This window comes from Strongylocentrotus purpuratus, unplaced genomic scaffold, assembly GCF_000002235.5.
Source record: "Strongylocentrotus purpuratus isolate Spur 01 unplaced genomic scaffold, Spur_5.0 spur5_scaffold_3, whole genome shotgun sequence".
Lineage (NCBI taxonomy): Eukaryota > Metazoa > Echinodermata > Echinoidea > Camarodonta > Strongylocentrotidae > Strongylocentrotus > Strongylocentrotus purpuratus.
Genome location: NW_022145609.1, coordinates 32,545,720 through 32,571,766, shown reverse-complemented (window position 1 = coordinate 32,571,766; position 26,047 = coordinate 32,545,720). Strand labels below are relative to the sequence as shown.

General features: G+C 36.5%; 1 protein-coding gene across 1 annotated transcript; it reads left to right on the top strand.

Moving 5' to 3' along the window:
* Window positions 1-2,761: 2,761 nt before the first annotated feature.
* Window positions 2,762-26,047, top strand: LOC752709 (thioredoxin). Its single transcript, XM_030996433.1, has 5 exons — window positions 2,762-2,941; window positions 21,949-22,053; window positions 23,187-23,255; window positions 24,435-24,500; window positions 25,272-26,047. Exons 1-5 carry the CDS (start codon window positions 2,900-2,902, stop codon window positions 25,332-25,334), a joined length of 345 nt encoding a protein of 114 aa, XP_030852293.1. The 5' UTR covers window positions 2,762-2,899; the 3' UTR covers window positions 25,335-26,047.

The window sequence follows — 26,047 nt, the reverse complement described above, 5'->3', positions numbered from 1 at the left end:
CGTTTTAAATCATCTTGCAAGAAAATATTATATCGTCCATCATTTTCTTGAAAACTAAACTTATGGTGGACTCTTTCCGCTCATTAATACTTCATAGAATGAGCTTATTATCTCCGGAAGAACCAGACAGACTTGGCTTTAATTACGGCATCATTTACGCGGGTAGCTCGTATGTTTACTGATAAACTTCCGTGGATCAAGCAGTTCAGGACGGGATAATTATGTTTCTTAGATTGAATGCCCACTATTTTTTCGTCAATATATAAATTATGTTACGCATAATTTTTTCTCGGTATTTATAAGCTTTACGGAAGGAAGATTTAAGGAAATTTATAAAGGATAATAACTTCTTATAGCATTATATATTCCACGTACGAATTATACAGCCTTGGATTTGCATTTTTAATTCTTTCAATTTTATTTTTCTTTCTAGAATAATTCTTTCTATTATAGTTGACTCTGAATTTAAAATAGTAGCCCCCGCCAGGCGAAGCTCGTTTTTGCTTATTATGTGCTGTCTTCTATTTTTGTTGTTGCTGTTTCGATTTTGTCTTGCCGTAGATGGCGCTATACCTGGCAATGATTGTAATTGAATAGTGTTCAGTGGGTAATACGGGGGTCAAAATTCACAGCTCTTTTTTATAATACATTTTAGGACAAACTACGACACACAAGAAATGTACACGACTGTTTACTTAAATCTTAAAGAAAGTTAGGAACAACCAGCTCTAAAAAGTAACAGTAGGCAGTGGTAAAATCTGCCCCTATAAATATAATTAAAAAAATAGTAATTGAAATTAAAACAACATCAGTACAGACAGACTTAGCCACGCCATAAATGAAATATTTCTGGAAAACAAAATTTGTAGTGAAAATATAAATTGAAATTAAATCAATGCATTCTAAGGCATATACCATTCACATTATCATTATGGTTACTATTCTTAGTTGGACTCTTCAGTGGCTATTCGTAAACCGGACTCTGCAACTTCATTAAATTTATGCTAAATAAATTATATTCAACCTTTTGAATTTATGTTTGATGAAAAACTTGCATTCTAAACAATTGAACATTGGTTAAACTACACCATTTTGTTTTTGATGCTTTACATTTTCCTTTCATGTTTAGCACCTCAATTTCTGAGGAAAAGAATAAAACAAAAAAACAACCAACAAACAGATAGACAAAAAAACAACAACAAACAAACAACATCCAACAGAAATACAAATACATGTAATAATACTAAGCCTTTAAGGTGCGTGCCGTCTGTCTCGTATTTCCGCTGAAGCACACATCGATTGAACATTTTGCTCTAAAGATATCGTCTGGAAAAGTGATCAATAGTTTGGACATCGATCGGCTAGCGACGAGAATGGAAAACGGATACGGATACGAATAGTCCGTTATGATGTCATATTGATTCAGGTACTAAACAATATAAATATAGCATAATGAATATTCATGAGTGACTTAGATGTGGTATTACAAAGGTGAACGCAAGATTTTAAGAAAGAATGAATTAGGGGCGGTTGGAGGGTAGAGGGGGGGGGGGGCAGATTAATGTTTTAAAAATAAACAATACAAGCAAAGAAACACAAAGAAAAGAAACAAAAGAAAACATATCAAAACAAACACTGAGCATACACAATGTTCATAATGTCAACTAGCAGCAATGTTTTGCTTCACAGTAATGTTAATATTGATTCACTTGAACAGACCGAGCCATTTCAACACAATGCACTAATCAGGGTGCCTATGTGTCGCCAGTGATGAACTTAGTGATTAATTTTGTGTAAAACAGACCTTAATAAACTTTGGGGTGTTATAGGCATATCGAATCAATAATAAATCCGAGCTTCATATTGATTGATTTACATCAATAGAACATGATTCAAATAAACAATATAATTATAGGGGGAGAGAGAGAGGCAGGCAGACAGACAGACAGAGAGAGAGAGAGAGAAAGGGAGAGGGAAAAGAGAGAGAGAGAGAGAGAGAGAGAGGGAGAAAGAGAGAGAGAGAGAGAGAGAGAGAGAGAGAGAAAGAAAGGAGTGGGGGAAAGAGAAACTGGGAGATGAGGGGAGAAAGAGACTTAGAGAAGGGGAGGGAAGAGAGATAAAAAAAAAGTGTATGACTTGTGTCTGTGAGAGAGTGAAAGGTAGAGTGAGTGAGAGAGAGAGAAAAAATGAGAGAGAGAGAGAGAGAGAGAGAGAGAGAGAGAGAGGAAGAGATTCTCGATCTGTTTAGCGTTCTAATATTAACAGATATTAAATAATTCAAGAAAAAAAAACACTATTGTATATGTATCTCTAGTTTTTGTTTATTTATTATGTCTGTCCATTCATTGAATTAGGGCCATGAAATCGGGTGCGGGGTGGGAGTCGGCACTGATCTTACTCGGATAATAAAATGTGAATTAACAACGGCCTTGTTTAGAGTTAGACGAGGATGCGGGAGGGGTCCTACCATCTCATTATCTTATCCTCTCCCCTCTTCCTTTCGTTCTCCCGATTGCTCTTTTCGTGTTTTCTTTTCTTTTCTTTTCGACATTTTCGTGACGGGTTTGACAGTAGTCAATGTGGGAATTTGGGAGTAAGTAGTATAGCGCCATCTCTTTTCACTCTACTCTCTCGGTAGACAGATGAGTGCTCTTGAATATTGATTTTATTTTTTTCTTTTCTTCTAAAGATCTCCCCAAGATTCCCCAAGAAACGAAACCTATGTGTACTGCATGCCTACCTAGCCTCGTCTATGGTCTAACACAGTTACAGCAAAGTATAGCGACAGCAGCGCAGGTGTGTCTGGAAATCCTGGGCTTGATCTAGGCTGCGTATTCTCCGTTATTTTTAAATACATCGAAAGCCTGACCAGCTAGTGACCTCATATAAATAGACGAATATGGCTAGTGGACATGAAACATTTTCATGTCTAAGATCTAAGGTATGTCATTTCTTTGTGTCTTGTTATTATTGAACTGTAAATAAATGTACCCACCTGCACACGTCTTCATTCTTCGTCAGCGGACGGCGCCAATGTCTTGGCCCGGAACGTAGGGCGGCGCGCGGGTACGTGGTTCGTAATTAGGCACCTTGACTTGATCAGGGACGAATATATTACGTCACTTCGGTGTTGTTGTTCTTGTTAATTGGCTTGCTTTGTTTTTGTGTCAGTGATAAGCCTATATCTTCCGAGCCTCGCAAACACCCATTCTCGAGCTCTGCCTACACATTGTTTGAGCCTTTGAGGGTGTTTGCAGCTTTACCAGTTGGAGCAGATTTTCAGACTTTGGGAATATATAGGCCCAAGTATAATGCTTTCTGTGGATATGTCATATGATGATGATGAAGATGAAGATTAAGATGAAGATTAAGATGATGATGATGATGATGATGGTAATGATGATGATAATATATGATAATTATAATGATAATAATAATAAAATAACAATATTGATAATATAATAACAATGATGATGAAAATGAAGACGATGATGATTGTGATGATAATTATAATGATAATAATAGTAACAATAATAATGATAAGTATAAGCCTATCATCATATTCAAACATATTTATTTGATATTATTGGTGCTATTATCATTGATCATCATCATCTGCATTCCAAAAGCAAAGGTTGCTTATACCATGATTACTAAAATTATATTATTATTAGTTGTATTATCTTTTATCTATACTTGCTCTATTGCCTGTTTTCTAATTCTCTAAGTATTTTTCTTTCTTGCCAAATACAAATTAAATAATAATATTAATGAAAGGGGTTCAAATTTGATTAAAAGGGGAATTTTCCCTTTTGTTAGGGGGGGGGGGGGATTGACAGTATTACCCTTATTAATTCTGATGAATAAAAATAAATGAAAGGAAGATAATAAAGATGTACAAGCACTCTGGCCCATTTTATCAATCAATAGTTTCTCTTCTTGTATATTTGAAGAGTTTATACTTTAATTCCAAATGGAGCTAAATCCACTTCTGATGAAAATTGAGTTATTGATATCAGAACATTGTTCACCTAAGTACCCATCTTTCAAGAACATTATTTACCTAAATTTTGGGAGCAATTATGAATAAATGCACCTTTCAATATCACTTTTCCATAGATGCGTGTACAAAATCTGGTAAACGATTTCGATTTTCTCTGAAGTTTCAAAAATGGATTCAGCTCCTTTGGGAACTCAACTCTTCAAATGGGAACATCATTGTATGAAATGTATTACTGTTGCCTGCTGGTAAATAAATCAAATCAAACTTTAAAGGGGGGGTCCAAATAAAATGCAGCAGAGCTCTGACACAAAGGGCAGGGGGTGGACCCTTATGACCTTCAGAGATCAGCCCTCGCTGTTGACCTTCTCCCTCCACTGAGACTGACACTAATTCAAGGCCTCTATTTCTAAAGCTCAATTAGATATGATTTTAATCAGCGGACGACACACACACGCACACCCTTTATGGTATATAGATGTTTTGAAACGCTCACAGTTCAAGGTTTAGATATTGCAGCTCTGCCAAACTCAATAATGCCCCCAGTGACCTAATTAATTTTTGACTTGGAAATGGATAAATTGGTGAAATGCTGATAAATTTCAGGGCAGAAGGTAGAGAAAAGTGTAATGTTGTTTGATCACAGTTTATAAGCAGGTACTGATTACACTAGTTTAAGTAGAGTGACATTTAAACTGAACACTATCCTAGGGGTGGTTATAGGGAGGACGAAAGCATTTTGTTTTTTTTTCATTTTGAAAAACAGTATATGCTTCTATTACCCTTGTCAGTCAATAGCATTTCTAGAGGGGAGGGGGGAGGCTAGGGGGCTCAACCCCTACCCCCCCCCAAAAAAAATAATAATAATAATAATAATAATAAAAATAAATAAATAAATAAATAAATAAATAAATAAATAAATAATAATAATAATACTAAAAAGAATAAACAAATTTAAAAATTAAATAAATAAATAAATTAAAAATTAAAAAATCTAACCTTCGGTATATTTGTAAATTTAAGCAAGGTATGTGAGAAAATGAATCCCAAGAAGCCCCCCCACCCCCCCCCCCCCCCCCATTGTAATTCTAGAACTGCGGCTGTTGTGTACAGTAGAATTATCATAGAATTTTTGTACAATCCTGTATGCTTGTTACTGTCACCAACAAAGCACTGGCCTCTGATGATTCTTTTTGCACGTTTAGTCCTCTGATTACTGGCAATATCATGATAACTTTTTTTTCTTCAAATTTCCAATTTATCTTGAGTCAGAGATCCAATGATTTCTTTTCATAACGTGTGTTTGAATCACCAATACATGTAGTTTGTGTACGCTCTGAAGCATGGGTCTACAAGGTAGAAGTAGGGGGGGGGGAGGGTTGGCTGCAGCCCTACAGAGAATTCTGAAAATAACCAATATTCAGACAACTGTAATTTCACCCATCAAATATTTGTTTAGCTAGATGGACTACATGTGATTTTATTTCTTATCAAGTATATTTTTATTACGATTTTATGTTTTCACTACATTTACGGTGTCAAGATTAGAAACCAGAAAGTTGATACTAGTGCAAGAATCCTCAGCACCCTAGCAAATTTGCCTATAGTCTGATGGGTGCGTTTATGGGATATACACGCTACTCACTCATATTTCACTTTTCTGGTTCGATAAGTTCAATGGGTCAAAATTAATGATGCATGCATTGCTCAACATCATTTACATGTTCAGCAAATACCATTGAGTTCTCCCTCGATCGTTTTGCATTCTGCATGTGCCGTATGAGTAATTAGAGGATGAGAGAGTCTTGAAGAATTGATTGTTCATTCAATGATGAGTTACATACATTCATGTAGGTTGGAGGCTGGGGTGGTTATGACATGACTAGGAAATAAATTAGGTAATGTCACCTCTGCATACACCACCTTCAGCTTCACAATCTCTTAAACAGCTCTGCAGATAGCAGCTTTAAATATAGTGAGTTTTTCTGGAATTTATCAAATTAAAATTCAATTTTAAATCAACAAAATATGATAGGGATATGGACAAAAATGTGCTTTACACCAGTGAAGGGAAAACTGCCAGATGATGTACGAGTATATTTATTTGGGCATTGGCTTAAGGATGTTGAAGGCAAATTTAGAAGATTGATGTTGGTCTTGTAATGAAGTGACAGTAAAAAGTCCAATGCCTGTTAACCATGGCATAGCTGTGTGCAGCCATTGAGGGGGTGGGGGGGGGGGGGGAGGAGGAGGTATCATCTTCTTCTCATGTTGCCTTACCCTCTCCCTTTCTTTCCCTCTCCTATCTTTATTCAATTTTTGTTTGCCATTCGAGGGGGGGGGGGCTGTCATTTGTGGAGCCCCCCCCCCCCCCCCCCCCCCCCGCCAGCATAGGCATGCAACTGCTTTTTATTGGGTTAAGGTACTCAATTTAGACATTTGTACATGTATATATATTGCCCCAACCTTCATTTTCAATCATAGTTTCACCTTGCTCTCCTAATTTCATCACAAAATGTTTCATTCAATTAACAATCAGAAAAGCACTTAGCATTGAGTTCAAGGTTTCAAATGAAATTGATTTATTGAGATGGAAAGCTTTTATTAGGAGGGTTTTATGCAGGGTCGGAGGATCAGTTATCTGTAATTCTTAGGCAGATACAATTAAAATTTTAAATGGTGGATTGAGCCATTAACTCAGGTTAGGAAGACAGATATCCCTTTAAAGGGATCATTTAACAATGTTTAATCTGAGATGCACGGCCCCACGTGTTGTCAGTGTCTGTCATATGGTGTTGGTGTCATATACTGAAGCCCTAAAAAAATTGCTCTTCAAAATGATCAAGAAGTGCCTCAAAAAAGTAAAAACCTTTGAGTGATCGGTTTTACCATACTTGTTTTCCGCAATAGACTGTAGTGTTATGAAAACTGTTTGGCAAACGCAAAATTTGATTTTGATTTTCAATCATAAATATTTTGATAATCAGACAGGCGATCGGCTTGTAAAAGTCATGGGGTTCCTGACTGACCTAAAGGTTTATAACTATCTTTGCAGCATGAGCTAAATCAAGGATTTTTTAAAAGGATCTAAGACAAAGTTACCGGTTCCCTTTAAACCCTTTCAGAATCAGTTTGATGATTTGAATGAGATGCAGGAGTAACTTGATCCAACACACACGTTATCTTCTGAAAAAATCTCATACCATAAATATTCCCATGACACATCCTTCTATGAAGGCGCATTCTAAGCATTGCGAGGGACCTCTAGCCGAAAAAATGATTTAATGATCATATGCATTTCACCAGCATAGTTTACGAACCTTGTAATCTTTAGCTATTCATTTGCTGTAGACTGAAACTCTAGAATAGCTGTCACAGCATTATTTAGGAAAGTATATTATATTCCAAACATATCTGATTACTTCATGAATCTATCAAAGAGATCAAATAGTTAATGATGATAAGGATCCTTTATCTGATGCTATTGCAAAGGTAGAAAATCAAAGAGAAAGGGGGTCGTTTTTAATTACAGTAGATGACTGTTTCAATGCATGCTCAACTTGGATGCTCCTTACAGAGTCAGTGTGCCATACAGCGCTTACGGTTCACTGCATTCCTTCGACTTCACAAATGCCTTTTTCCTGAGAAAAATCAATTTCAGCTTTAGTTATGGAATCAATATTTATTGGTTTCATTCAATTCTAGATTTAGTTTCCAATATCATATTGTCAAACCATTGTCTGTTTTATTGCAAACAAATTGGTAAAATTCTATTTCTAGAGTGGGAACAGGATTACATAGCATACTGCACTGCCATTGATTCAACCTCTTTATTTTTTAACAGCTCAGCGATGGTTTTTTGTTGTTGTTCATTTTAATATTTCATTCACTAAAATGTTGCTGCATCATTCCTTTGTTTTCTAAATATATAATTTCGCCATAGAATTACAAGTTGTTTTCTGGTTGTAAAACAAATGATTTTTGTTATGCCACCTATTCGAGGTATTACCCTATGGTACATGTATATCATTCAAGAGAGAGAGGAGGGGTGGGGGAAAGAGAGAGAGAAAAGAGAGAGGGGAAAAAGGGGGATGGGAGAGAGAGAAGGAGATGATTATGTATATGGGAACAAAAAAGGAGACAGCAAGAGGAGGAGAGAGAGGGAGAGAAAAGGGGGGATGAAAGCATTTTGTGAGAGAAATGTCTATCCTGCTTGCTCAGTAGTATTTTTGAATGGATGTATTTTATAAACTTTAAATAAACTTAATTTAATTCCAAAGATTGGGTTATAGCCTAGTCTTTCTGACAGAAAATGTACATAATTGGGGGGGGGGGGGGGGGGGGGGGTTACATCCATTTTAAGGTAGAATTATCCATGTTTTTGATTGAAATGCTTAAAAACCCTTCTTGTAAGTTGATGTAAACATCAATAAATAGATAAATAGAATAATAAAGAATAAATGAATAAAAATAATTTTAAGATAAAATACAATTCAGATAGAATATGATGTATAAATGAAAGATGAAATAAGCGTAAAACTCTGCTACTGGTATAGTCATATTTTCAGTCACTTGCACGTTGCATATCATACCTGTACAAAGAGGGATTATTCGGTGGCAGAGTTTTGTATGCAAATGGATGGCACTTGGGAGAAAGCCATCCATTACTGTAGGCAGATTTAGGATTATGAGTAGTCTGCAGGCACAGACTCTAATTTAACATGTCAGCACAATAATAATAATAATAGTGGGTTCTTACAATGTATATAGCGCTCATGTCTGTCAGACTTGGCACTCTTGGTGCTCCCGATTATTACCCTGGCTTTAGCACGGCTGCCATTACACCACTCTAGCATTTTAAGAAATCAATTCCTGCCAGGTACCCATTTACAACACCTGGGTTGAGTGTGGCAAATGTAGATCAATGCCTTGCTAAAGGACATTAGTGCCGCGGCGGGACTCGAACCACGGACAGTATGATCGACAGTCCGGCGACATATCCACTCGACCACGACACCTCTACTCTAACCCTCTCTACCATTAAGGCTTGAGCTGAGCCTAGCTCTGTCAGTCTTTGGCTGTGTCTCAGCTTATGGAGTATAGGAGAGCAGGCAGTCTGCAGTTCAGACACACTTCTATGCATTATGACTCAAAATATAGGTTATACAGGCTTGTAGTTGGTATAATGCAAGTAGGAAGAGAGAGAAAGAGAGAGAGAGAGAGAGAGAGAGAGAGAGAGAGAGAGAGAGAGAGTCTGCTTTCTGTAAAAAAGGATAAAACCACCATGCATTGTCTATGGCTATGCTGGGTTTTTCTTAACCAATGCGATGACGTGTGTGTGTGTGTTGGGATGGGATGGGGGTGGGGGGGGGGGGGTGGGGGGGGGGGGGGGGAAGGGGCTTGGGGTGTTTGGAGCCCTACGCCCTAAAAAAAAACCTATACAAATTGTTTAAAAAAAAAAAAAATTAGGGGCAATTGGTGTTATGGCAAGTCTAGATTAGCTGAATATAAGGATGGCTGCTGAACCTTCAAGTAGTCCCCCCCCCCCCCCCCCCCTCCCTTGCAGCATAGTCTGGTCTACGACTGAATCCCAGCCAGGCTCTTGTGAGGGTATTATGGTTAATCCTATCACCCTCTAGTAGTATTAGTAGTGATGCTAGGCTTTGAATTAATAAAGGCAGATTAGCCTCTGGAAGCAAAAGAGTTAATCCTATAAATACCAAAGGTTAACTCTGTCAGCACCATAGTACTGTAGTTCAGGCTCACTCTTGTAAGAGCATTAATGGCAGTCTTGAGCATTTACAAACCACCCCAAACATAGATTAAATGTCATACTCAGCTTTACTTTTACCAAGAAGAAGATGAACATTCCTTTTCAGTTCTTAGCAATCAAACTCCAAACTGAAGCTATTTTCGACTGAACAACCCAAACAATTAATTGCTAAAATTTTCATAAATTATCATTGATTAATGTTTAGATTTTCGTCTGCCAGGGCATTAATATCCATTTGCCACTTTACACCCAAGTGTTAATGGCTAGGGATACCTGGTAGGAAGGATGTAATTAATAATATGAGTGCCAAAATCGTTAGCCTAGGTAGAGCCAGGGCTTTAAATTAGAATGCCTTAGGCACTGTGCATGGTGACTATGAGCACTATCGAATAATATTATTCTCTACAAACAGCAGACTCTAAATCTTATCCTCGCAAACAGTATTGTAGTACAGAGGATGAATGAAGAAAGCAGTAGGCAAGCGTAAAATATGATGTTGGGTACAAGTGTATGGAGAGTTCTGTCAGTACATGACACCTTTGGAGAAAATACCAAGTCTATATGAAGAATTAAATAATAAAGGGCAGATTTTCCCGACTAGGATACCAACAAGAGTAATGCAATACATCAATTTTAACCTGCCATTTTGCTAAAAGAGGAAGTTGAGTTCGGATAAAGGTGAAAAATAAATGGTGAGCTTTCCATTCTTATGCCAGTCAGGAAGGATATTATCAGAGTTTATATTCCCTGAAAAGGACTGCTCCTAAGGCTAATATCCAAAATATGAGAAATAGCTGAACAGTTTGGTTCAAACGTTTGTGTTTCCTCCCATAAATTCCTTTTCTGTGGGCAGTACATTTTGATCAACACTGAGTCGAGTTTGTTTTCTTCATTTTGATAATGTCAAAATGTTACAGTCTACCACAATTCTTTTGTACCCTACAATCAACCTTTCCCGGTTGCCTTCAGGCTTTCTTCACATTCTCTTTCAAAATGTTTTAAACTATCTACAGAAGATATGAAGTCATTTATAAAATATGTTTTTTGAAATTCTGATCAATTACAGGCTTACCAACAACCAGATAGCCAGACTGTTCCATGTTACCAAAGTAAATGGGCAACATTAGCTACATTTAAACTGCAACCAAATGTTATTGATTTTTCTCACATTCTGGTGTTTCGCCTGCAAACACAATGAAAAACCTAAACAGAAAAAAACCACATCTGAAGTAATTCTCGACACCTACAACATATATTTATGTATATACATGTGTGTGTTCTGTTGACATGAACACGTACATGTACCGTATAAAGGTTAACCTATCCGTTTCTGCTTAATAAATGTGTTAATCTATTACATGAGTTTTTTTCCTGGGGCTGTCGTATTATCAAGCAATCTGCTTACAATGACAGTCCTTCTTCCACAAATAATTTTACAATGTTTTATAATGTTTGAGGAAATTCAGTATTTATGACAGTTTATTATTTGTTTTTGAAAATATCAATTTATGTATTTGCTTATTCATGATTCATTGTCAGAAAAATACTTATTGTACTTTATATTATTATTGTTATCGAAAAATTGTATGATTACATGAATGCAGAAGAAAATCAAAATCAAAATCAAAATCAAAATCAAACTGGTGCAAAAAAGACAACACATATTTTAAAATGTGTAAAGGAATGACCATAGTGCGCAACAAAGCTCCTGCGCATATTTACTGATCTCTGTGTTATAAGATACACAAATGTGAAACTACTATACACTGTATGTCATCAGACACCCAGAAAAAACCCTGCTGCTGCTTGCAGCTGCATTTCTGATGAGGCTCTAGCTTACATAATATCAGAAAGATGAGAAAAGAAGATGTGTATTCATGTGGAAGAAGAGGTTGAGTAATTAACAGCGAGGGATTTGGAGACGCAGATGATGATGATGATTAGTAGGAGGAAGAAAATGTGAAAAGCGGTTCATCAGCATTGTATAGACGTAGAGGAGTGTATCAGCATTGTAAATAATGGATGTTTCTTTACGAGTCATGTTAAGTTATGTGTGGTGCTTATTGAATTGGATTCTGTTGCAATTTGTTTGTGATCTTTTCCACAACTTAGATTATGCCTAGTTATGTTTGGATATCAACCATCTCAAGTTTTATGATTAAAAAAACATGGTGAATTTAACTTGATTTCACATCAGACCCATGTAAGAGAAATATGTGGAAACATACATGAAATGAATGGAATCTGTGAAGTGAAGCCCGGCCAAGCAAACGTTTTCATGTACATCATGTACATGAAGACATGTACGTTAGCATGTACATGTTATTTTAAGTATTATTCACTATGTGAATCTGTGGAGGATTTTACATTTGAAATTGCATTATAGGCATCCGAAGATGTACGTCAACGCATAATGTAGCGCTACATCAGCTGGCTGCTTTATTACCCCTTTGTAACTCTTGGTACAATCAAATTATCTTGGCATCTCTGCCCACAATGCAGCTTGCAGGATCACGCCTTGGGTGCGTCCGAGGAGTTAATTCCGGGCGCGAGTGAAATAGATGTGATGGAGGGAGTGGAGTAATGTGATTAAGGGTGCGTGTACGGCGGCATTCAGAGGAGGGAGGACCCGGCGAATAATCCCTTTTAGAGGGGTAATATATCTATAGGTCCACAGCGGCGGAATGATCGACTGTAATGCTGCCGGTGGAGATTTCCTGTCTAGGGGGTAGTCAGCTGTGAAACCGGGGGAGAGGGATGCAGGGTCAGGATGGAGGGAGGGAGGGAGGGAGGGAGAGAGAGAGAGAGTGAGAGAGAGAGAGAGAGAGAGAGAGAGAGAGATAAAGATACTAGTGAACTGCCAGCTGTTAAACAAGGAGAGAGGAATGGAGTATCAGGAGTGGTATTGGGAGATGGAGGGGGAGGGAGGGACGGAGGGAGGAGAGAGAGAGAGAGAGAGAGAGAGGGAGAAGATGAGAGATAGAGAGAGAAGGAGAGAAAGGGAGAGATTTGATAATAGAAAGAGACATGCATTTGGAGAGAGAGGGAAAGAGATAGATGGATAGAGACAGAGGAAAAGATGGAGAAAGAGAATGAGAGTTGATGACATTAAAGACAGATTGAGAGGGAAAGAGAGTGAGGGGGATAGAGAGAGAGACAGATATATAAAGAAAAAGGAGATGATGGGTAGAGAGATAGAGGGGAAAAGACCAGAGACTGAAAACAGAAAAGAAGATACAGAAAACACTAACTGTGTGAAATAGTAAATAGATGATAGTTACAGAATAAGAATGAGCATGACGAGGGGGAAGGAGAGATGTATATGGAGATAAGGAGATAGATAGAGAGAGAGAGAGAGAGAGAGAGGGAGAGAGAGAGAGATGAAAGGAGAGAGAGGGGTTGGGGTGAATGGAGGAAAATAAACCAAGAGTTAATATAAAGAGGAATTGTTGCAGATCTGCTTGTGATTCTCATTCCAAAATTGTATACTTATGTTCATGTAGGCAAATTTGTGTATGGAATAATTCCATGCACAAATTTGTTGTTTTAGAAAAAGGCCCTACTTTCCCAGCAAGAATACAAAGCAGTGCCCTTCTCAGTGTAGTCCGTGGTATTTGATTCTGTGTTTGTCAATTGTGGATTGTTGAGAATGCATGCAGTGAATGCAGGCACTGTCATGTCCCCGCTGGGAGGTTGATGGCAAGGATGCAGTTGTCGTGGTTACAGAGCAGGTGTGTATGTAGATCATCTCATTGATGAAGAAGCAAGGATGTTATGTCATCCGATACAGATGTTGAAATGCTGATTACATCGTTATGTATTCCAGAGGTCAAGTGTCATTCCATGCTCAATGATTCTCAATCAAGAATACATGCATTTCCTTTACTCAGAGATTTGTCAATTTAAGATATTATTTAATCAAGATTCAATTCTTCAGGCAAACATTTAACTAGTGGCCAGCGAGAAGGTCGTAAGAGCTGTGTATTGCCAATGGCAGTAATGACCTTCTTGCTGGTAGCCAAGGAACTGTAAAAATAGGAATGGAATTGAATCCAGTAAATGTAGAAAAATAAGAATACATCTCTGTAATTTCATATGTAGCCAAGGCTTCTGAATCCTTTGGTAGTATAGGCCTATATAAGGAGAAGTAATATAACAGCAACCTGGAGCACATTGAATATGTTGCTGTCTATCAGTGAAAAAAAAGCATGCCAAGACAATTTATTTTTACATTCAGGGTGGGGAATGAGGAAGCCATTGAATTCTACATGTAACATGGATTTTTGTTAAATGTGTTGTCGATGTTGTTGTTGTTATTGTTGTTCTTGTTGACAATGTATCCCTTGAGGCTACATGTAGTATACATGTGTTGTGTAGAGAGACGGTTCAAGAGAAAGAGAGAAGAAGATAGGGAGGGACAGAAAGAGAGAGAGAAAGAGAGAAAAATAGAAAGGGAGAGAGAGTGAGAGATATAGAGGGAGAGGGAGCGAGAAGGGGGGGGGGGGGGGCAGACAGACAGACAGACAGACCGACATACAGACAAAAAAAGCAATTGGATGCTACACTTGGAATGATAATTTTAATATATTCTTGGTGAACAAATGGGACAGCAAAATGACAAAATACTGTGGATTTGCCTTTACGTGTGGTGTGTGTGAGAGCTTCAAGATAGAGTCTAGACATGCAGACTAATGGAAAAAGCAAATCTACGTGTGCTTGAAATTGAGCATACACGCACACTCTACCTAGTAAACACAGTGTAATAATTGGATGCCCATGGCGAGCAGATAGCTTGGCATTTATGCGACCATCCTTCCTGCACATCAAGTAATAAATCAGTGTTATTATACTGGCATCAATTGCAGGTATTCATATTACGAAGACATCACGTCCCCAGATGGCTGTAATCAGCAACACGAATCTAGACATTTATTATCCACCTCTTGTAAAGAGGTTGTTAGAAGAGCAATTTCCTCTTATTCTTATCTAATGAGAGGTTCGTTATCATACCACCTGCCTGCAATGATTTGCTGTTTACTTTTATTACTGAACTCAAATTCTTTAAATTGGTGTAACTGTAGTACTGTGGCATAAACTGCATATATTTGTATTAATAACTGATGAGTGATGACAATGCTGTACTAGTTGGCAAAAATCCTTCTCAACATCTACATCACGTTAACTCTTGTAAACAGCGGTTTCTTTGTTTTATTTTATTAATTTTTTTGAGGGGGGGGGGGTTAATCCTCTAATGGAGACAGTTTAACATTTTTAGTTCTCCTATACACAAAGGAATAGCTATAAATAAGCTATAAACAGAGACGAGCAGAGAGATTTGAAAAAATGGAAAACAAAGTAGTGTGTGACTGTGTGAGAGAGGGAGAGAGAGAGAGAGATGAGTGGAGTGGAGAGAGAAAGCACCATGCATGTCCACTTCAGATAAGGCTGATGGACAGAGAAAAAATAAGTTATAAACGTAGCTCAGGCTTCGCAGTTGCCATGGAAACTCCTCTTATATCTTAGAACTGTTAGTCTTACAAGTGGTGTGTGTGTGTGTGTGTGTTTATCGGTGTGTAATGTGTAGTATCTTATTTAAAATATGTTGTTATTGTTTTTGTAACATGTTCAACCATGTAATCTTATTATTTATTATTTACATTATGTCAGGGGACTATTATACTTACAAGTTTTTTATACTTACGTTTTAGTCTCCGATTTCTTAATTCCAGAATTGTAAAATTATGATTGTTTCATGTTACTTTTGTATATATATTATGTTATGGTTTTATGATTGAAATAAATGAACTGAACTGAAGTAGACACATGTGTCACTGTTCGAAGTCTTCAAGACCATTTTCATGGTGTAAAATTATTTCTGTCGACAGAATCAGTTTTTTAAAGGAATCACAATGATTGTCCATATGTCTTTGATCACTTCAAAATTTAAATATTCAAAACTTATTTATTCTCCGTCAGATTGCCAATTCCTCTGACATGTTTATCTCTTTTAAAAAGCTTGTAGTATTACCAGCTTATTTCCAAGGTGGATTCCCCCTTAAAGCTGCTTTTTTCTTTTTTAGGAGAAAATATCCCAAAGCCATCATTTGTTACCTCTATTTCTTATTTATAATCTTAGTTTTTTAATGGAAGAATGTTTAGTGGTCTTCATACCACAAACTATTTAGTAGCTTGTAGGAACACTCAAGGCTTGTTTACACATGGCATGGGAAACTGCAGCCTTTTTTTTTTCTTTTTTTTGGGGGAGGGGGGGGGGGGTCGCGTTTAAGTCAATAGCGTGTAGGAATAAAAAATGTAATAAAAATAGCGGTGTGCATCGAATGTCCTACTCCAAGTCACTTATCTGTGTGTTGTAAGAGCCAGATATGTTTAAGCGCATTAAAACTCTTACTTTCATTGTTATTGAAAAAACAGGGTTTACTGAGTCATAATGTAAACGTGCCTTCAAGAAGAGGATAATGTTCCTAGGTTATATTATGGCTACTTTTATTCGCCCAGGAAAGTAATATTGACCAAGGAAGACAGATTGCATGAATAAGGTTCATGTCTTGCCGCTGTTCAGTCCACAGAGAAGAAAATGCTGCTTTTCAGGTTCTGTTTACACTTGAGTATATAGACCTGTATTGATATTACTCTCAAATTGGCAATGCTATGTTTTGATATAGTTTAAAGGTTCTGTGTGACACTGACATGATGCAAAATGTGATTGGAATATTATGTAAAGCAATACATACCAGGGAATTTGTGCCAGGGAAGTTTCTTTGTGAAATCCTCTCAGCTTCTCCTAACTTCTTTTTGTTTGTTTTTGTTTTTTCTGAGAAAGTCATTTTATCATACCCTGTAACTTATTTCATTCTAAAAAATTACTGGTAAGTTATTTGAGTACATATATTGTAATTGTTGTGTTTTCCATTCAAATAAAATAATCAAGTCAACATTTTCATATCCAACGGCATACAAGTCTGTGTACCAGTGTACATTTTTATGGAATATAGTGAAAAGATTAACATTCCCAAGTGTCGTGTATTAAGGCTTAAAGCCTTGCTCCCCGGGATCTCTCCAAGATATGTTTGGCATTTATCGTAATCTCTTCGAGATCGCACATTTAACTAACTCTGACAGCTAAGTGATGCTCAGATTGTGCTGGGCTGTTTCCCCATGGCAACACGCTCAAGTACATGTGGGACTATTGCCCACAATTTGGGGTTAAGTTCTAAACCTTTGGATTCAGAGCTAAAAAAGGGTAAATGAGCAGGAGGAGGAACAAACCATGCCATTGTCAATATTGGTTGTATTGACATGAAACTGACACTTCTAAAAATGGAAAGTGAGCATTGAAATCCTTGAATGGACAACAATTTTTTTTTTTTAATCATTGTTTATTTTTTCTATCCAGAGCCTGTTTATGCCCTTTTCTTATATGAATTCAGATTCAAAGTTGTTATGTATGTAGCACCAATGATGATTAATTGTGAGTGTTGCCAATTTGAAGAACAAAGAACCCCTAATAAGTAAGCCCTTAACAATTTCCATCTTAATGAAGGAATGATAATTAACATTTGGAGAAGTGTGTCAGTTATGAAACACTGAATGCCTGGCTTATTTGGTAAGGGAGTTCATATTTAAGTCAGATTTCAGCAGTGGTGTATCCAGTCCCTGGTCTCAGATGGGGGCAAAACCTCTCCAGTTACTGTAGTCAATATAAAGCAATTCACTTTTTAAGGGCCTTGGTTTGCATTGGGGGGGGGGGGAGGGGGTAGAGAGGGGGCACCCAAATTTATTTATTTAGAGAACATGCCATGCATTTCTTGACTTAAAATGATTCCCTATTCCGTTAACCAACTGTTGTAGAAAGACATTTTCTTCTTTTTTTGTAGTTTGGAATATGTCAGGAGGGGCAAACTGTCCCCTTGCCCCTCCTCCAAATATGCTAGTTGATTTTGGACTTCGATACGGATAACCATTTAGTATTTGTAAGAGTACATGCTTGAAGAAATACCATGGCAAAATGGGGGAAACAACATTATTATGGGTGCTGACAATGTTATTAATTTTCAGTCAAAATACTTGTCTACTTCAATATCAATATCAGTAATTAGAGTTATTTGTAGAGCGGTATGAGAAGAATTCCTATTACTCTGAAAATCAATAAAATTAAGATTCCCTTAATGATCATTTATGTAGAAATTATTAGTGGTGGACAATAGCCTGTTTGAGGACAGAAGAGTGTTTATTTGAGGTTGAATTATTTTGTTTCTCATTTCATAGAAGAGGTATTTGTACTGATGTATTATAAATAAAGGAAATATTAAACGCTCCAGAGTTCAATATTACAAAATACAAGAACCAACAAATTTAGAATTTCTCAGAGTGAAGTTATTTATCACCAAGCAGGGGCGGATCTAGCTTTTTGCTAAGGGGGGGGTTGACCAAAATAATGACGATGCGGAGCATCGTCCACGAGCCGCAAAGCGGCGAGCCGATTTTTTTGGGGGGGGTTTATTTGAACCCCGTAAGTGATGTTTTCCTGGCATCTATTAACACAATGGAGACCATAAAAAGCAGTGCATGATAACGTCTTTTTAAATCAAGTAACAGTTAAATACACAGTTATATCCAGAGTTATCATGTGTTTGGTTAAGTTACCAGATGAGTTGAATATCTTCTCACAATATTTGCACTTGAAAGGGTTTCTCTCCAGCGTGCGTTCTTTTTTCTTTCTTTTTTTTTCTTTTTTTTCCCCCTTTTTTTTTGTTTGTTTTTTTTGGGCCGCCCAAGGGGGGGTTTAAACCCCCTTAACCCCCCCGTAGATCCGCGCCTGGCAAGGGACTCTGTGACATTTGTTCGCCCAACCCCCCCCCCCCCCTCCCCCCAAAAAGAAATAATAATAATAATAATAATAATAATAATAATAATAAATGAAATAAATACATAGAAATAGAATAAAATAAAATTACAAGTTTAAAAAAAAAGATAAGATTTTAAAAAATGGTCCCCGGATTTTTTTTTTTGGGGGGGGGGGGTTGCAACCCCCCCAACCCCCCCTCTAGATCCGCTTCTGCCAAGCCCGCAAGAAAAATTCACAAGGGAAATTCTGAACATGGAGATGAATATAATTATGTGATATTGATGGACGATGTGCATTCAAGGGTATTTGCGATCTCATGCCTCATTTTTTCATGAGTCGACATCTTTCTTATTGAGTTTCATGAAGCCTTAAAAATGTGTTTGGCTATTAAAATGCAAACAAGGGCACATGCAGGGAAGTATGGTGTACGGCATAATACTCCTTTGCATGCAATATACCGTGCAAAGAAAGTTTGTTATATAGCACGATCGTGGCATCGTGCAGGTATGACAAATTGTTGTATCTCATTTGAAAGTTTCTCAGCCATTAGATCAATTTATTTATTTATTTATTTATTTATTTCTGATCTTTTGACAGGGTAGCCCATTCACCAGCAAGTAGTGGTCTTCCATGGGGCCCTGAATGAACATATTTACATCGTTTATAACATTTATACAGAACAGTCACAAAAATAATACTCGTTTGCAAAATTAACATATATCATTAACCTAGTAAGCAGTAATGTCAATAGGAAAATATTAATTAAGTCGCAATTATGTGAATAAGACATGTAAATATTACAGAACATGCACGTAGTGTATGTACGGCTGAGCCATTCACAAATTACAACTTTGTTTAAACAATCTCTTAAATGAATTGACAGAGGAAGCCGTTCTCAACGAATTATCTAGCTTATTCCATTCAAATATGGAAGAAACAATTGGGCTACACTTATAACAATCAGTGTGAAATCTAGGCACACGTAAACATCCACTGTCTATTTGCCTTGTATGATGCTCATGTACATCATTAGGATTGATTAAGCCTACCTGAAGGTAAGAGGGTGCTAAGTTATGAACGCATTTATATATCATCATAACGCGACTTAACTCAAACCACAATATATCTATTATCAATATATATTGATAATAGATATATATTACTATTATTGTTATTATTATTATTGTTGTATTTTTCTTTGTTTCCTCGAATGTATTTATATATTGTTTATGTTGTTTGTATATATGTACGTCACTCGCCAGTGGAGGACGAATTTCTGTATTTTTTTAAATCAGACAATAAATTATCTTGAATCTTGAATCTTGAATATATTTTTTCACTTCTGAATGAAATAAAGGGATATCAAAAGTCATTGTGTTTTACGTGAAACGTTTCATTGAATGGCTCTAATGCATGCTACCCTTTTTACACTGTAATCCACACTGCAAGATGTTAGCTCTCATACCGTTCACTCCCAGCATCAGGTCGGTTAACGGCACTCTTTTATTCATTTTGAGCTTGCTTCAGGGTGGGTTATAATTTGCCTTTGGAGTATTAATAACTGGGTCACTGCTCATAAAAGCCTGTGTGCTCTACTAATATAAGTGATCTAAAGGTTTGTTTGCATATTCCACAGTGTAATATGCAGGGAGCTGTGGTTTCAGCTAGCTAAGCTTACTGCACTTCATATTTTAAATACCAGTACAGTACAGTTAACCACTAAATCATTCATACCTTTGAGAATTTGATTTTTTTTTTTGCGCTTTTTGTAACTCAAGAATGATAGGTGAACTGGTTGAATTATTGCGTTGAATACATTTAGATGTAAGCTTTAAAGATGTTTATGCATGGGTATATAGTCGTTCGTGAAGTAGGCAACTTGGCAATCTGAACCAACGGGTATTACGCTCCCGTACGACCATCCTTGTGCTGCCCTCTATATACCCATACATGAGCAACTTTAATATGTCACATTATCAAGAAATATCAATCTGGTTAAATCATTTTCACACACTAAAACAATTGCAAAACTTGGCAAGGGTACGTGCTATGAATCCGTTGTGGATTATGGAGGTGTATGTGAACGAACCTTATTAAAGCATTCAGATGGTTCCTGGCTAAAGAATACATGCATTGTAATGCATGCTAAACATTTTTTGAAGGCACTATTTAGCATTTTCAAAGGGGAAATTCACCCTGATATGAAGTTTGTTTTAATAACGAAAGCAGAGAAGCGAATCAGTGAATTTTTGAGAAAGACCGTATAAAAACTGAGAAAATTCTCAATTTAATAGTTGTAATTAATCAAATGGAAATTGGCAATTCCATGACAAACATTATTAGGGTCTAGCTCTCTGAAGAGGTCCCTTGAATATATGGCTCTTCAACTACCCTCTTTTGTATGTGACAAGGAAAAAGCTGTCTTCCATTTTCATTTGAATGTATTTTGTAAATAGATTTATTAGGTAGTAGATATTTCTTTTTGTTTGTGTTTGTATATCTCCAAAGCAGTACATTAATCTGAAGTAGACCTTCAATAAAATAAACAAATCTTTTTTTTTAAACTTATGTATGCAGATGTAAGAAAAATTGTATGGTGTATACATGTAGGCCCTATTATTTTCTCTCTGGTTATGATCATACACTTCAAGAACCTGAGCAATGTTACACTGTCTTATAGCAGTAGATGGCGCTATTACAGTGCTACTCCATCTCAAGCAGATCATCTTGAGGATTAGGAGGATTGCCTTTCCTGTAAGCAATGTTTTTAACCAACATTGCGCTCGGGTGGATCCAGATTACTCTGGCAGGAAAAAGAGAGGGGGGGGGGGGGGGGGGGGGTGAGGTAGGCCGCTCAATTTTGTATTTATGTGAGAAGCTTAAGGGCCTCCAATTTTCCATTGTTGTTCTAATGGCATTGACTAGGCAAGGTGTACCTTTGATCCACCTTTTTTATTGTAATTTACAACATAATTTCAAAGTATTGCATTTATTTTTAATATTATTATTATTATCATTATAAATATTATTGATAGTAGTAGCAGTAGGAGTAGAAGTAGTAGTATTCTTGTTTGATTAGTAAGTTAATTATTTATATATTTACTTATGTATTCATTCAATCGTTCATTCATTCATTCATTTTCTTTCTGCTTGGGTAGTGATTTTCTTAGAACTTTTCTCCCCATGGTCACATAATATCACATTTGATGTAGATCGATCTGTCTTGGATTTCGTAATTGCCTTTTTAATGATACCTCTACAATACTTTTTGATTTACTATAGCATTCTCTCCTTATTCTCATTTTTCAGCAAGATTTTGACAGTATACTTTCCACGTCTGGGGACAAGCTGGTTGTTATATACTTCAGCGCCACTTGGTGCGGACCATGCCGATCCATCTCGCCGGAGTTTGAAGTAAGAAAAACATGCTGTCCTTTTCTTGTTTTATTTACCTTTCAATAATGGTAATCTAACTCTTATATTTAAAGGGGGAATCAGAAGTTAATTGCATTTCTAAGTATGTGACAAACGGGAGTATTGACCCAGAATACAACACAATCCAGTGACTATATTGCCAATTCGATGTGGGCATAGACTCTTGCTTATTTCAAATATTCATAACTTTCTTAACATTTGCTAAAATTTATTTTCTAACTTTGACAATTCTGTTTCTCCTTTATTTAGCTTTCACACAAATGAAGTTATTCGAAGGTTGCCCTTTTAAAAGGCTTACCCTTTTAATCACATTATGTGAAAGTAGAATAGAAATCAAAACGACCTTATTTTAACTCGGCAATAAAGAAGATACAATTTTCATCATCAGCATCAACACACATGTAGCAAAGGGATTTATACAAATTATATAATTTTGTATGGCATAAGTATGATGTAGCAAACATGGCTAACTGATTTCATTATACATTGCAATATTAAGATAATGGTGAATACTTGGAAAGAAAGGTATACCCTTTTTTATGCACTCTGTAAAGTATAGATCCCACCACCTCTGATCCAATCATTCTTTAATATCTTTCATTACAATGAGTGTATGTTTTTATCAAAAGTTGAGTAGTAATGTCATTGTGATTTTTATTTATAGTCTGCATTGATAAGTAAATACATTGTTTTTATTGACTTTCTATAGATTACATTTTTTGAAGGTGTCCAGGTATAGTGGTTTATTCACTTGACTCTCAATCCAAGGTTTGAGGGTTCAAATCTCAGCCCGGCACTGACGTCATTTGGCAGGAGATTAATCCTCATTTGCCACTCTCCACCCAGGTGTTAAATAGGTACCTGGTAGAATGTGGAAGTCATCGTATTTTACCCAGCATTTTACAGATGCTAGCTCTGTAAAACGGCGCCTGGCTGGAATGCTCCCCCAGAAAGTGGAGATTGTGCATATATTGTGTTTAACATTAAGCAAGCTTCAATCAGATGACCAGGGTGTTTACTTGGAAACGTTGTCAATGTATAAATGTGCTTTATACATACCAAAGATATTATCATTATTAGTTTGCTTTTATATTGATTGTTTATTTTTGTAGACTCTTTCAAAAGATCCTGAAATAGCCTCCAACGTAGTTTTCTGTAAAGCTGATGTAGACGAAGCGTCAGTAAGTATATATATATATCTGCTCTTGGCTCTATTTTGTCAAAGAAATACAAATAAAGTTAGGATTAGGGAAATAATTGGCTTTTGTGTTTGTTTCAAGGACAGGGTAACATACCTGCCAACCCTTCCGAATAAAAAAATGATTTTAGGACCCCAAAATCTGGAATATTCTGTTTTTTCAAAATTTATTTTTTATTCTTATTTTATTTTATTTTAATTTTTTTTATTTTTTGTTGTTGTTGCTTAAGCCAAATTAAGCTTGTTTTATCATATGCCGCGATGTGAGAGTTCACGTATTGCGTGCATTGAAGGGCTGCATGATTGAGCAGCGAATTTGTATTCACTTTTTTGCACAGATTTACCGCGTATTGCCAGTTACACTGCCGCTGCATGTGCAAATGCCTGTTAAGGGTACCGATTTCTTATTTTCGAAGACATACCGTGCTAAAAATTCTCAATTCTCATTTTCAAATGTTGGCAGGTATGGGGTAAGGGTGAGGATTAGAGTTCGGGTTCGTCATAATACTTTGATTTATTTCCTACATTTGCCTTACAATTTTGTTTTAAATATTTTGTGTTTTTTCGAAATGTTCAGGTGTTTGCCCCCCAAATGGCCCCTAATAATAGGTAGGGGTTTTGAGGCTTGAGCGGCGCACATCCGTCCAAACCAAATCTGAGTCCCCCCCTCCAGGATATTGACAATAAAATATGCTTCTCAAAATTATCTATAGGTAGGATATTTACAAATCAAAGTAAAGAACATCTGAAGATATTGAAACTAAAGGTTCTTTTAATGCAAAAACCACTCGAGAACTGCTTGAAACGCCAGTGATACTTTAGCAAAACGGCGTTTGTTTGATGCGAACTTTTATACTTCACTGTTTGATCATCCTTTTTAGGATTGTGTCCAAATAAAATTGGTTTCCATCATTTGTTATTTTGAGGCAAATCGGCTTAATATTGGGATCACTTTGAATACACGTCTGAATCTTGTAGAGTTCAAACCCTGTCTATAGCGACCGCCCAAGGGAAACAAAAAAAAAGTTGTCTTTGAAGACAAGTGGTCTTTGTAGACATGTGGTTTTTGTTAACAGGTTGTCACTAAAGCTGGTTTGTTTGTATTTTGGAATGGTTTGTGATATTAAAATGTTTTTAAATTTGTTCAAATTCAATTTTACAGGAAATAGCAGAAGAATGTGAAGTCCAATGTATGCCGACATTCTGCTTCTTCAGAGGGGAATCAAAGGTAAAGTATGATTATGGGCATGTCCAGAATTTTGTAAAAGAGGGGGCACCGGCAATCTTCCCAAAGTTCTTTGACAAGCAGAAAAAGAAAGTTCTCAAACGTTGTGGGTGTCTCTTTACTCTAATGTTCTGTGAAAAGAAAAGAAAATGAATTTATACAAATTAAAAAATTGAAAAAAGAGAAAATCCCCCCCGTACTGTTCTGTAGAGTTTTCACAACCCAGATTCTAATAATATATCTGAGACTGCAGTAGGCTAATGCCTGTAATCCTTATTTTAATAAATTAAATACGTTATTACAATTGCTATAAAGCGAGCCTATGAAGGCAATTAACCTTTACTCCAGTTATTGAAAGCAGAATTGTATAGAACTATTAATTTCACAATCACTTTTTCTACATCACTCTTACATAGTGTGCAAAGACCCTACCAGTTAATGACACTGTCCAACAACACACAAATAACGCCTCGTATCAAAAAAGCTTATAAAGAAAGATTTGTCTTTGGTCTTCAGATTATGAAAATGCCCACTGATTTAGAAGGTTAGTATTATGTACAAAGAACCACCTTTTTTATCCAGATGAGTAATACAAAAGTGAACCATGAAAATACTTGCCTGATCATAATTCATTGTCATTCTGTTATCTAGTTTGCACCTGATTATATTTCATTTATATCTCATTTATTGAATATCACTGTTTATTGCTTTTTATTGATTTTAACTCATTGTTTTTGCTTTTCCTTGTTTCTCGTTTGGCTCTCTCTCTCTTAGATATACCAGTTCTCTGGAGGAAATAAAGGAAGACTGAGAGAATACATCGCAAAATACAAGTGAAATTGATGCTTTACAGCTGATTATTAGTTCTAGATATTGTATGTGAGACGTGAAGGTTATGTAAGTGAACTTATTTTTCTAGTCTGCAGTCAGAGATCAAGGGTTGTTATTGGAGGACAGTTGATGTCCTCCGTTAGAGGGATAGTACAGTAGTTCTGCACCAGTGAATTTGCACAATGTTTGTGCCACCCTGCCTGCCGCAGCACGCATGTAGAAACCCTACGGCAGTGACTAGTTCGATATGACTCATTTTCTTTTTCTTTTTTAGTCATATGAAATAATCCCTTAGAAATATGTACTATATTTTGCTGTTTGTTTGTATGTGGGTCAATGTTTTGGTCACAGGTTTTCATTGTTGATATACCATGAGGATTTTTAGTATCAATATGTGATAAAGATGGAAGTTATATGCGTCACACTTCTGCACAGAGTGCAACAGCAGAGTGATCGGCATGTCTCAAATGTCACACATGTTCAATCATACAGAAGATGTCTTGTTATCAGAGGACTTGTATTGTCCTCCAAAAGTGGCTGTCTCTCCTGACTGGTATTGTAAGTCAATATTGTTTGCACCAATCTACATTGTAGTGGATATTTTCTGCTTTTTTTTTCTTTGTAAACGCCAATACGGTATCCTTTTATTTCACACCAATTTATGGATGATAGAAATGATTGCTTGGACTTTAGTGATGTACATAGTTTTAGGAGCTATG